Source organism: Perca flavescens, chromosome 23 (genome assembly GCF_004354835.1).
Source record: "Perca flavescens isolate YP-PL-M2 chromosome 23, PFLA_1.0, whole genome shotgun sequence".
Lineage (NCBI taxonomy): Eukaryota > Metazoa > Chordata > Actinopteri > Perciformes > Percidae > Perca > Perca flavescens.
Genome location: NC_041353.1, coordinates 2213038 through 2225050, shown reverse-complemented (window position 1 = coordinate 2225050; position 12013 = coordinate 2213038). Strand labels below are relative to the sequence as shown.

Below are 12013 nucleotides of genomic sequence, written 5' to 3'. Positions count from 1 at the left end.
AAAGAACTTCAGTTCAACCAACTAACAGTGAAATGCTGCCTTTACATTAATGACAGACAGACAGAAAGTCAATGAGACAGAAAGAGAGACAGACAGACAGACAGACTAAGTTGATTAAATAATTAAGTTCTTTATCATTTATCATTCAGATCTGCTCAGTTTCGAGCAGTTTACGACAGTAACTTAGATGCGATTATTTCAGCTTAAGTTAAGTTCAATTTCATTCTTACAAATTTAAACTGTTTAATCGTAATGCACATGATTTTAGCAGGCATAATCCTTATTAAAAATAATATTACACATTTCCTCAATGTTTTATGCTATGCTGTTGATTATTATTTCTTTTTGTGCTTTACTGTATTTTTTTTATTTTTTACTTTATTTTTATTATTTTATACTATGTTATTGTACTATACGTTTTCTGCTTGTACACAGTATACATACACACACATTTCTGTGAAGGCAAGTCACAGAGCATGTAGGGCTGTGACGTCGAGTCCTCTGATTGGGCGACCGTACTGCTGTGCCTGACCAATGAACGACCAGATGATCGCTATATAACCCGGGCTCTCTCAACGTCGAGTTATTCTACTTTCTGATTCTCGCAATCTGTGATTAATCGAGGAATTTGGAAAATGTCTGGACGAGGAAAAACCGGTGGCAAGGCCAGAGCAAAGGCCAAGACCCGCTCATCCCGTGCCGGGCTCCAGTTCCCAGTCGGCCGTGTCCACAGGCTTCTGAGGAAGGGTAACTATGCTCAGCGTGTGGGTGCCGGAGCTCCGGTGTACCTGGCGGCGGTGCTCGAGTACCTAACCGCTGAGATTTTGGAGCTGGCTGGAAACGCTGCCCGCGACAACAAGAAGACCCGTATCATCCCCCGCCATCTGCAGCTGGCCGTCCGCAACGACGAGGAGCTCAACAAGCTGCTGGGCGGAGTGACCATCGCTCAGGGAGGCGTGCTGCCCAACATCCAGGCCGTCCTGCTGCCCAAGAAGACCGAGAAAGCTGTCAAGAGCAAGTAAAGCTCCGTACTGCTCCTCAACCAACCAAAGGCTCTTTTAAGAGCCACCCACTCCTTCCCAAAGCGCAAATTCCTAACGAGTTCAAACCGCTTAACCTGCCACACGATGTTAACCATATACTAAATGTTTACATTAAATCCTTGCGTTGTCCTTCGGGTCCCAGGGACCCGTTCAGCTTATTGTACACTTTTTGCATTGTCCTGGCGTTGAGCCTCGGGTCCCCTGGTTACCCCCGCCTACTATGTGCTGTCGTTTCACGTGAACAGGCACGGGTCCCCATGACACGAAGAACCATCCAATACACTGGTTAATTCAATCATAACTGATGCTAAATGGTGTCTTGGTAGAATCACAGCTCTGTAGAGTTAAACTATGGGCTTTTTTTTTTTTTTTTTTTTTTTAAAACTACCTACTTATCCCAAATAGCAGAATAGTCCTTGTTGTGTTGCTCCTTTTACATCTCATAGGAAAGTAAATAAAACTATTGTTAAATACTTTCAGTAGTAATCTTGTATAGCCGCTCAAGAAATGCAGCACAAAGTGGTTTACAGTAAGTAAATTGCATGAAATATACTGATCATTAAAATGGGGACATTTGTGCCATGACAGCAGCTGTATTTTTGGTTTTAATGTTTGATTTGTGTTATATTTTATTGTTTCTGTTGAAATGAACTTGCTTTTCTCAGCCTATGTCAGACAACGAGCTGGGCTGCGACACAATGAATAATAAGGAAGATGTAGGATTGAAGGTTAAAACCCACTGAATAAAAGTTAAATAATAATGGCAGTGCCCAAACTTAAATGCCTATGACTCAATTTATAAGTAACAGATAAACATTGAAAACTTTGAACAGACATTACAATAATACGGATATATTCTGTTTTTATTCTATTATTTGTACTTTTCTCTGTTGCTGCAACAATTGACTTTCCTCGTCTGGGATCAATATATTTTATTATTATTCTGTTATTGGAGTTTCTTAAAAGTTAACTTGGTGTCAAAGTATTAAATATACAACATTAAATGGCAATTTGTATGTTTGTGCTATAGTTATGGAGGAAAATAAATAGCTATTATTATTATTATTATTATTATTACTACACATATCGTGGCCAGAGTCAACAAAACACGAAGGTCAAGGAAGGGGGGACTCATTTTGAGTTTATGGTGTAAACTACGGTTAAAATCCAGATAGACAACAGAGACAAGAGGCTGGAAGTTGCCTCTTTGTTATTTGTGCGTGCATGTTCAAGATGGCGGCAAGTGAACACCAATTGTTTTCTATCTCAACCTGAGATCTTTAACAGGAGGTACTCACAGTCACTGCAGGCTGAGCATCATTTTTTGAGTTTTTTTCCCACAAAAGTATAAAAGATGTCTGAAAATACACATTGATGAGAGGCTTGCTTACTTACTAAAGCAACCATCCAGATTCAGTTAAGCTTAAAGATGCACTGTCGTCCACATGTATGTTAACATAAACATGATAATTATATATTTTAATAGCTTTGTTCTGTATGCCCCATTTAAAAAATGCTTTAGGTCGCCCTACAAGTTGTTGTTTGCCCAGTTTCATTAATATGCAACAAAGGTAAGGGGTCTTTGGCCTAAAAGACATTGAAGACCATTGATCTAAAACAACCACACCCATTTGTAAGGACCATTGTTGTGACCTCAGGTTGCTCATCGTCTGCATCACACAAACAGAACAGATCGCTTGATTTTGTGAATGTTTTCTATGGCTACATTCAGACTGCAGACAAAAGTGGCCCAAATCTGATTTTTTTTTTGGGGTCAAGTGACCAGGTCAGACTTCTTCAGAAGTCGTGTGAACACTCAAATCTTGCCCAGATCAGATTTTTTCAAATTTCAGTTTTTGACCACTTTCATATGTGTTCCTGAATCAGACCCAGGTCTGATTTATTTCAATGCGGCCGCAGTGTGAACAACTGAGGTGGATTTAATGCGACTTTTACGTCAATCTACATTGACATTTGTCACAATTATGCTCCAGCGGGAGTTAGCCCGAGACAGACAGTGACATTAAAAACTTTAAATGGGAGAGGGAGGTGTTAGACCTGATTAGTGTATGCTCATTAATGTTTCGGCTGCCATTAAACAGTTTTGAAATAAAGGCGAAAATGCTGAGTTCCTCCATAACCTCCCTAACTTTAGTGCAACAAGCGTGCTGCGTCTGATGTCATTGTTCTTGTTCTTTTGCACATGCGGGTCAGTTCGAAACCACAAACAGTTCACACTGGAATCTGATATAGGACACATTTTAAAAGGTCATGTGAACAGCCAAACAACAAATCAGATCTGAGCAAAAAATTCAGAATTAAGCATTAAGATTTGCAGTGTGAACGTAGCCTATGACACCTTTAATACGTGTGTTTGTGATGTACCGGTTCTTCTCTATGGGGACATGGGTAAATTATGAATGTGTGTCTGTGTGTCACAGTCCATCTGGTGTGATTACCAACAGTGACCGGCTGTGATCGGTCTGTGAAGGGGTCCAGTATCTCTTTGTGTATGTTAATCACAGTTTATCTCTTGAACCAATATGCTCTTTGGCTTGACTGAAGTTTTTATTTTACTATGTATTATTAGAATCAGGATGCAAGATAAAGTAGCATTGGAGACATGACAAAATTAAATGTCCACTTTGTAAATGCAGTAGATGGAAAGGGATTAAAGTATGTTTTGAGATACCAGCGCTTTACTTTTACTCTCCTCATTTAACTTTTTACACATCATTGCAGTTTTTCACACACAGCTTTTCAGTTATTTACATATAGGCCTACATGAACTACAACACTCATCTTTTACTGTCTTCAGTAAAAAGTCTTCATGTTCAACTTTTAGTTATATTTATTAACACATGTTTCACATGTTTGAACTAAATAACACAATTAAAAGAGGGTCCCTATATCTGAATTAATCTGTGAAAAAGTGTGTTTCAAAATCTGTAAATCTTATATGTGGTGCATATTTGGTAAACATGTTTTTTTAAGGAGCTGATTTGATTTTGTAATTCTAACAAAAGAAGAAGAGTTTGAAGATGTTAACTGTATCATAATGACATTACTATTATAATTAAGACTTTTTATCAACTGGTTCATTGCCAAAACCTTACATGACCCTTCCGATTTAGTTTTACAGTATAATCAAACTGTAAAAGATTGAATCATCCATAAAATTTATCCGTCACGCACGTTTAAATTTAAATCTTAACGGTTTTTTTCTGAACCGGAAAGGCAGCCATTGGCTTGTAAAGAGGAGGAAGTAAAGGGGCGGGCTGGGCTGAGGCTGCCTGTCTTCACCTACGTCCGCAGATGGGCTTTATATTTTAACGTTCTCCGCTGTTGGACATCAGTTAACAAACTAGACTCTGACAGAATGAGTGGACGCGGAAAAGGAGGGAAAGGACTCGGTAAAGGAGGCGCCAAGCGTCACCGTAAAGTTCTCCGTGATAACATCCAGGGCATCACCAAGCCCGCCATCCGCCGTCTGGCTCGCCGCGGCGGAGTGAAGCGTATCTCCGGTCTCATCTACGAGGAGACCCGCGGTGTGCTCAAGGTCTTCCTGGAGAACGTGATCCGTGACGCCGTCACCTACACCGAGCACGCCAAGAGGAAGACTGTGACCGCCATGGATGTGGTTTACGCTCTGAAGAGACAGGGCCGCACCCTGTACGGCTTCGGAGGCTAAATCAACGACTTGATCTAACGACAACCCAACGGCTCTTTTAAGAGCCACACACTTCTTCTTAAAGAGCCTATTTCCTATAACCTCTTATCAGATAAGATGTTATTGTTCGTGAACTCTAATATAGTCCATAAATCAGATCATTTATATATCGTTTTGATTTATTGAACATAAATACAATACACTACACTACTGAACTGTAGTGATGTACAATACCACTTATTTCCTATTCGATCCGATACCAAGTAATACCCGGGCTGGTATTGCCGATACCAATACTCTTTACGTATTTTATTTGTAGTGTGATGTGACAAATGTTTTAATGTATGCTGCTGCATAATGACAAACTACTCTTATTTAATTATAAAGATAATCTCAGACTTGTACAGTAAAACGGGTTGAAAATTACACACAAATAAAAGCATGTCCACACACAGCGTCACTGCTGTCTTTACAGCCATAGTCACTCTGCAGTCTACGTAGCGGGAAATGGGCTGTTGCAGCTGCCGTCACAGAGCCGCAGCGCACACACAACTGACCGGCGGAAGGAGAAGTAGTTCCTTCCCCTAACCGGATATAATTAGACTTTTCAGGTGACAAGTTAATTATGATAACATAAACATTCACTCCAAATTACGGAGTTTAAATATCGATATTTTTATATGAGAATCTATACGAGAGCAGGAGACGTTGGGATTGTAAATATCGATACTTTGGTACATCACTACTTTTTACATCAATGGAGGGAGGAGCACAAACCATAGCGCTTACTCATTTCTGACCATTTTAATTGAAGACTATTTGACAATCCCTTAACTACATGTGGTAATATACATCTTGGTTTTAATTCTTTGATGGCAAGTAAAATTTTAAAGTGGCTTCTTTCAAAAACTTTATTAAAAACTTTATGGAAAACATACAAATGGCTGTTAGATTTGCTTCACTCCCTCAGGCAAAAAACAATGGCAATCGATTGAATGGCTGGTAAAATGTGAACATTCACTAGTATTTTGGCTGGTGGATGAAAAAGTAAATGTTGTACCATATATGCACGGTCAACGGGGTCAATGATGTGGTGAAATGTCTGAACTGGTCAGCTCGGTGTTAGAAACAGTAGTCCTTTAACATAAAATGTTCACACACAAGACATTAGAGAAATTATATCACTATACATAGGAAATTGAGTACCTTGTGTAAAAGTGACAACTGTATTTCACAAATGTAATAACATATGAGCAAATGGAGTGAGACATGTTTAACCATTGTGTTGTCTCCCCTTCGACAGTACGAGGGTTTGTTTTTTTGGGGTCAAAATCTAAAATCAAACCTTTTTTTGGTCGTCTGTTTTAAGACACTTTTCCCCAGATGTCTTGTCACTGTTCTTTATTCCAAGTTTGGTCACTTTTTACGAAGTTTATGTTGATTTTTTTTCTGCGTTTTATTGGATATTTTTGTCACCTTCAACGTTCCTTTATAAAAAAAAAATTGAAATCCTACATAATTGAGTAAAACACCTAAATTCAATCAAAGTACTGATAATTTATTTTACTTGTGAGGAGCGTTATATGGAAGCATCCACGTTATTTTTTTTTTGACAATTTGATTGAAAGAATCCCAAATTTCTGACATAGGAACTTTTTGAAAACAGGTCAAATTTGACCCGAGGACAACCGGAGGGTTAAATAATGTATAAAAGCAGATAAATAGTAATAATTTGTTTGATTAATTCATGGTTCCCAAAATTGGTGGGATTAAAGCAGGGCCGACTCAAGACTTTTGGGGGCCCTAAGCAGGATTTGGTTTGGGGACTCTCCACAGTGACTACGTTTACAAGCTGTCAATTTTCGGGTTATGGTCGGGTTAAGGTCACGATTCGGGTTTGTGAAACATTTGGAAAAACCTGTTTACATGTGTGAGTAGAGAGAGTTACTCCTGTATACATGGAATCTGTAATCAATCGGCAATATCCCGATGTAAACGGCGACGCACGGTTAGCGTCTGGATGTACGGACAAACCCTGCTTCACGTAACTTTTCGGTCACCTTCTTATGAATCTCACTATCTCGGTACTTTCTGCCGTCAACAGAAGACATTATATTCCTGGTTTTCACCAAACTAATAAAGAAACTGGTTTCCTCCTCGCTCCAAAAGTGTGGTGCTGTGCTGCGTCTCGCCATGTTTACCTCTACTTCTTGTTTACTTCCGGTATACTGCGAACAGGTTTTCTGCATTGACATATATATATATATATAACTATATTATTATAGTATATAATTATTATTATAACTATGTTTTCTGGCGCATACAAGAAGTTCCTCTACTCAAAAGACCAAGATATTCCTTGCGAATAGAATACAAATCAATGTTCCTTTTGATGGGGATATGCCGATACGCGTTTAAATGACCAAAATTTCGGGTTAGAAAAGGGGTAACCCAGGTAGCATATTCAGGTTTTTAAAAACCGAAATATGAGCATATTCGTGTTTTTTCCGGTGTTTACATGGCCGTGCGCGACCGGGTTATTGCTGATATTCCGGTTTTGAACATGTTATTGGCTGCATGTAAACGTAGTCTGTGTAACATGCTGCCACTGCACTTGGCACTAAACCAACTTGTGTATTGTAAATATTAATGTAAGCACTCATAATGTACAAATAAGCATTTCAAGACTAATGTGAGACCTAGCAACACTATCTTTATATAGACCGGCTCTTGTTATGAGCTCTATTGTGGGACATTTCAAGCGCTCTTGGGGGCCCTCTGGTAGCCATGGGGCCCTAAGCAGCCGCTTAGTTTTTATTATGGGTCGGGCCGGCTCTGGAGTAAAGTCTTGGGTCAATTAAAACAATGACAACCAAGACTGTTACACATAAACTACATTGTAGGTTAGGACTGTGACACTTTCTGTAGTTGGATATTTTAATTGTGACATTAATTGAGGCTCAACGGGTGTCAATTTCATAGTTATTTAATACATTTTGCTAATGCAAAATTAACGTTTTTAAATATTGTCTATTAAATCCCCTTTTGTCCCTTTGAATGAGGTTGTAATATGCTGCATTTAATTAAAAGGTGTTTACATTTTCTAAAACAGCCCTGGCCTTCATCATTTGTGCTATGCATGTGGTCACTTAGATGATTAAAGGGTAACTACTGTTTTCTTTCAACCTGGACCCTATTTTTCTATGTTTTTGTGTCTAAGTCGAACCACTAACCAATACATAACAACTCTAAATAAAGTTCATCTTTTAGTGAAAAGGGTTACAAGTACATAATAAACAATCTGTTGACAAAACAGACGAGTTATCCTATAGGAAAAATAAGTGTAATTTCAAAAATATGTCTTATACTGTATATTTATTCTGGTCAGGAGAGGAAAAAGGAAGTCTGAATGTTATATTCTTTGAGCACTGGAAGGTGCTGTGAGCACAGCAAGAACACAGGCTTTCCATTTACCGGTATCTCTGTGAAGATATAGGATCTGGTTAGTGACACTGTTTCAGACATTTTCCGGCTCCTGCATGAACAGAACAGTAGCCCACGCTTGACAGTGTGTAGCTGAATGAAAGTATGTGGGATCTATAATAACTATCCAGCATAGGGCCTGATACACTTATACATTTTAATTATGATTAAAAATGGGGTCTATGATTAGGTGTGAAAGGTATAAATAAGAATGTCCATTTAGATTTAGCTTGAGTAGATCAGACTGTAAAGTTGGATTATTATTGCACATATTATTGTATGTTTACACACTTAATTTATAATCACCAAACCCAAATGGATTCTGAGTTTATATATATATATATATATATATATATATATATATATATTTTTTTTTTTATTTACAGTTTTCAGTTTACTATTTAAAATGTGTTTAAAATGTGTGGACAATTCTGCTAATCACACACCTATGTCACTAATGCCTTGTAAATTTGTCTTTTTGCTCTCCGCGCTTAAAATGCAGCTCCATTCAATTCAATTAAACCAGAAAAACAGCGGAGTGAGACTTCCGCATAGATACGCTCTGACGCGCTAACAGCCAGCCAATGGGAGAGTGGGAACCGCACAGCGAAATTTGCATCTCCGGGGCTTAAGAAGGAACAGCGCAGCGAATTCGTCACACAATTGTCGGTGAATACCAGGATTGTTACCATGCCTGAACCAGCAGTGAAAGCAGCGAAGAAGGGATCCAAGAAGGCGGTGGCAAAGACCGCCGGCAAGAAGGACAAGAAGAGGAGAAAGACCAGGAAGGAGAGCTACGCCATCTACGTCTATAAGGTGATGAAGCAGGTCCACCCCGACACCGGCATCTCCTCCAAGGCCATGGGCATCATGAACTCCTTTGTGAGCGACATCTTTGAGCGCATCGCCGGTGAGGCCTCCCGTCTGGCTCACTACAACAAGCGCTCCACCATCACTTCCCGGGAGATCCAGACCGCCGTGAGGCTGCTGCTCCCCGGCGAGCTGGCCAAGCACGCCGTGTCTGAGGGCACCAAGGCCGTCACCAAGTACACCAGCTCCAAGTAAACCGTCCCGCTGCCTTAATCCCATCAAACCAACGGCTCTTTTAAGAGCCACACACTTCTTCTCTAAGAGCAACGTTTCATTTAAGCATGCTTTTCGCTTATATATATATTTTTTTTTTTTGTATATGTATATAATTGGAAATATGATCTCTGCGAATACGGCCATCGTCTGCCGACAACAAGCTGAGTTAAATTCATCCATATCCATCCATCTTCGTCCGCTTATCCGGTGTCGGGTCGCGGGGGGAGCAGCTCCAGCAGGGAAGTTAAATTCAGTGTTTCAAAAATAATCTGCCTGACCTAGAATTTTTTTAATGTGTAAAATAAAAATGTTGATCATGCTGCCATATCCAGGGATAATCATTTATCTCAACTATTAAACACAAAAAAATCACTGGTTGATTAAAGACTTTATGTAAATGTCTTGCTCGCTTACAAACTTGTAAATTAAAAACGAAGTCCCTAATGATCCTGCTAAAACTGCTTTTGATTGTGTGACTACTGTAATAATCTGAAACTAAGTATTTCACAGAACATGCTTAAAGAGGAATTAAGAAGTGCCATGAAGCAGGTTACATTTTTTTTTAATCATGCAAAAAGTAAACCGTTATTTCACATAAAGCAGTGTGTTTGAGGCAACAACTCGGTGTACAAACACATCTTTAAAGACTTTATATTTTCATTGTGCTTCAAAAACTTGAAATCTTTTCAGCAGTGTGCAAACCAGATAATGTGATCTAAACTGTACGTTTGTTAAGTAGCAGCTTAAACAGATATGTGCTTATAACCGGCATACTATGAATTTATACTGTCTTATAAGAGAGAATAAAGTGTAGAGCCAGATAATAGGACTAGCAGGATTTTTGTTTGAAATATTAAATGTTTAGTTGTGGAAGAAACACATTAAATGTAAAGTGAGTGAACGCAGTGCTCAGCCAAATTACTGTATTCCAGTTTCTGAGATACAAATGAGTTTATTTCAATTACTAAATATTTAGGAATAATCTCTCATGTCTTAAATACAGTATAACATGCATATTGTATTGTTTACACACCAGTTCTCATACACATTTATGCTGTTTTTGATTTATTTTTTAAGTTTATGTAAAGCTCCACACTCCAATGTAGCCTATACATGTCCTAGTATGTATAGTCACACATTTAGTATTGCACAATTTATGCCGATATTTGAGTTATTTCACTGCATTTAAAATTAATAATTATAAGAAACGGTATCCACATAGCACATATTATACAAAAAAAGCAGCTCAAAGTGCTTTACAATTAGAGAAAACAGAGAGTGGAAATAAAAACAGGTATAAAATGCCATAATTAATAAGAATAAGATGGAAAATAAAACAGACTACTTAATAATAGTATTTAAAAACTCTAAAATAAGTGTGTTTTTCTGTTATGTAAGTACCCCAAAGCTTTAGAAAAGTACAAAACAATAGATTAAAATGAGCGGGTACATTTGAATTTTCAAATTCCTTTTGTCCAATGGCTGAGCTTCTGTAGCACGTGCAAACATTGGACCAATCAGCGTCGCCTCTGCGCCGGCTCTGGCTATATAATCAGAGACCGGCGCTCCAGATTCACAGCTACTTTTCGTGAGTGAAGTGAAGCAGAATGGCAAGAACCAAGCAGACCGCTCGTAAGTCCACCGGAGGCAAAGCTCCCAGGAAGCAGCTGGCCACCAAGGCTGCCCGTAAGAGCGCCCCGGCCACCGGCGGAGTGAAGAAACCTCACCGTTACAGGCCCGGTACCGTGGCTCTGAGAGAGATCCGTCGCTACCAGAAGTCCACCGAGCTGCTGATCCGCAAGCTGCCCTTCCAGCGCCTGGTGAGGGAGATCGCTCAGGACTTCAAGACCGATCTGCGCTTCCAGAGCTCCGCCGTCATGGCTCTGCAGGAGTCCAGCGAGGCTTACCTGGTCGGCCTCTTCGAGGACACCAATCTCTGCGCTATCCACGCCAAGAGGGTCACCATCATGCCCAAAGACATCCAGCTGGCCCGTCGTATCCGCGGCGAGAGGGCTTAAACTTCCCTGACCGCTCAAAGCAACCCAACGGCTCTTTTAAGAGCCACCACACCTCCAACTCAGAGCTATGATCCTTATTCCTCTTCCATATTCGTATGCAGGTAGCTATCCGTTAATACTACGCCAATTTTGACCCTTGTGTTGTCCTTCGGGTCACCGGGACCCAAAGGACAACACAAGGGTTATGTACTTCCGTTTATTTTGTTGAGAATGGCTCTCTAAACCCGGTCTCTTGTAAAGTAAATATGAGTTCGTTTCTAGAGCACATTTAAACACCGTTTAAGCTGGCCAAAATGTTGTACAAACAAGCACTAAGGTGCTGTATTAACCCTTGTTTTGTACTTTTGGGTCACAAGGACCCGAAGGACCACAAAGGGTAAAGACCACGAGTTAAGTAATTATAATTACATTAGAAAGCAAATACTCAAATTTCGTATACTTGAGTAGAAAGTGCTTTTGCTTCTGCTCATGTAATTGTATGTACAAAATGTTACACGGCACTATAGTACTGGGGGTACTGTAAGAAGCACAGTGCACTGGTTTAGCTTCTGATAAATCGAGCCAAAATCGGATTTATAGACTACATAAAGAATTTATGATCAGTAAACACTACAAATAAAATACGTATAAAGCATCGGTATCAGCAATACCAGCCTGGGTATTACTTGGTATCGCACATCACACCGGTGTAGTGTATCTATGTTCAATAAATA

At 39.5% G+C, this 12013-nt stretch overlaps 2 protein-coding genes and 1 pseudogene across 2 annotated transcripts; all 3 read left to right on the top strand.

Moving 5' to 3' along the window:
• Positions 1 to 603: 603 nt before the first annotated feature.
• LOC114550237 (histone H2A) lies at positions 604 to 1392 on the top strand. Its single transcript, XM_028570880.1, has one exon. The coding sequence runs from the start codon at positions 636 to 638 to the stop codon at positions 1020 to 1022; it is 387 nt and encodes a 128-aa protein (XP_028426681.1). The 5' UTR covers positions 604 to 635; the 3' UTR covers positions 1023 to 1392.
• Positions 1393 to 4422: 3030 nt separating this feature from the next.
• Positions 4423 to 11349, top strand: LOC114550239 (histone H3-like; annotated as a pseudogene).
• On the top strand, positions 8871 to 9354 carry LOC114550238 (histone H2B 1/2). The gene has a single exon (XM_028570881.1). The coding sequence runs from the start codon at positions 8887 to 8889 to the stop codon at positions 9259 to 9261; it is 375 nt and encodes a 124-aa protein (XP_028426682.1). The 5' UTR covers positions 8871 to 8886; the 3' UTR covers positions 9262 to 9354.
• Positions 11350 to 12013: the final 664 nt, after the last annotated feature.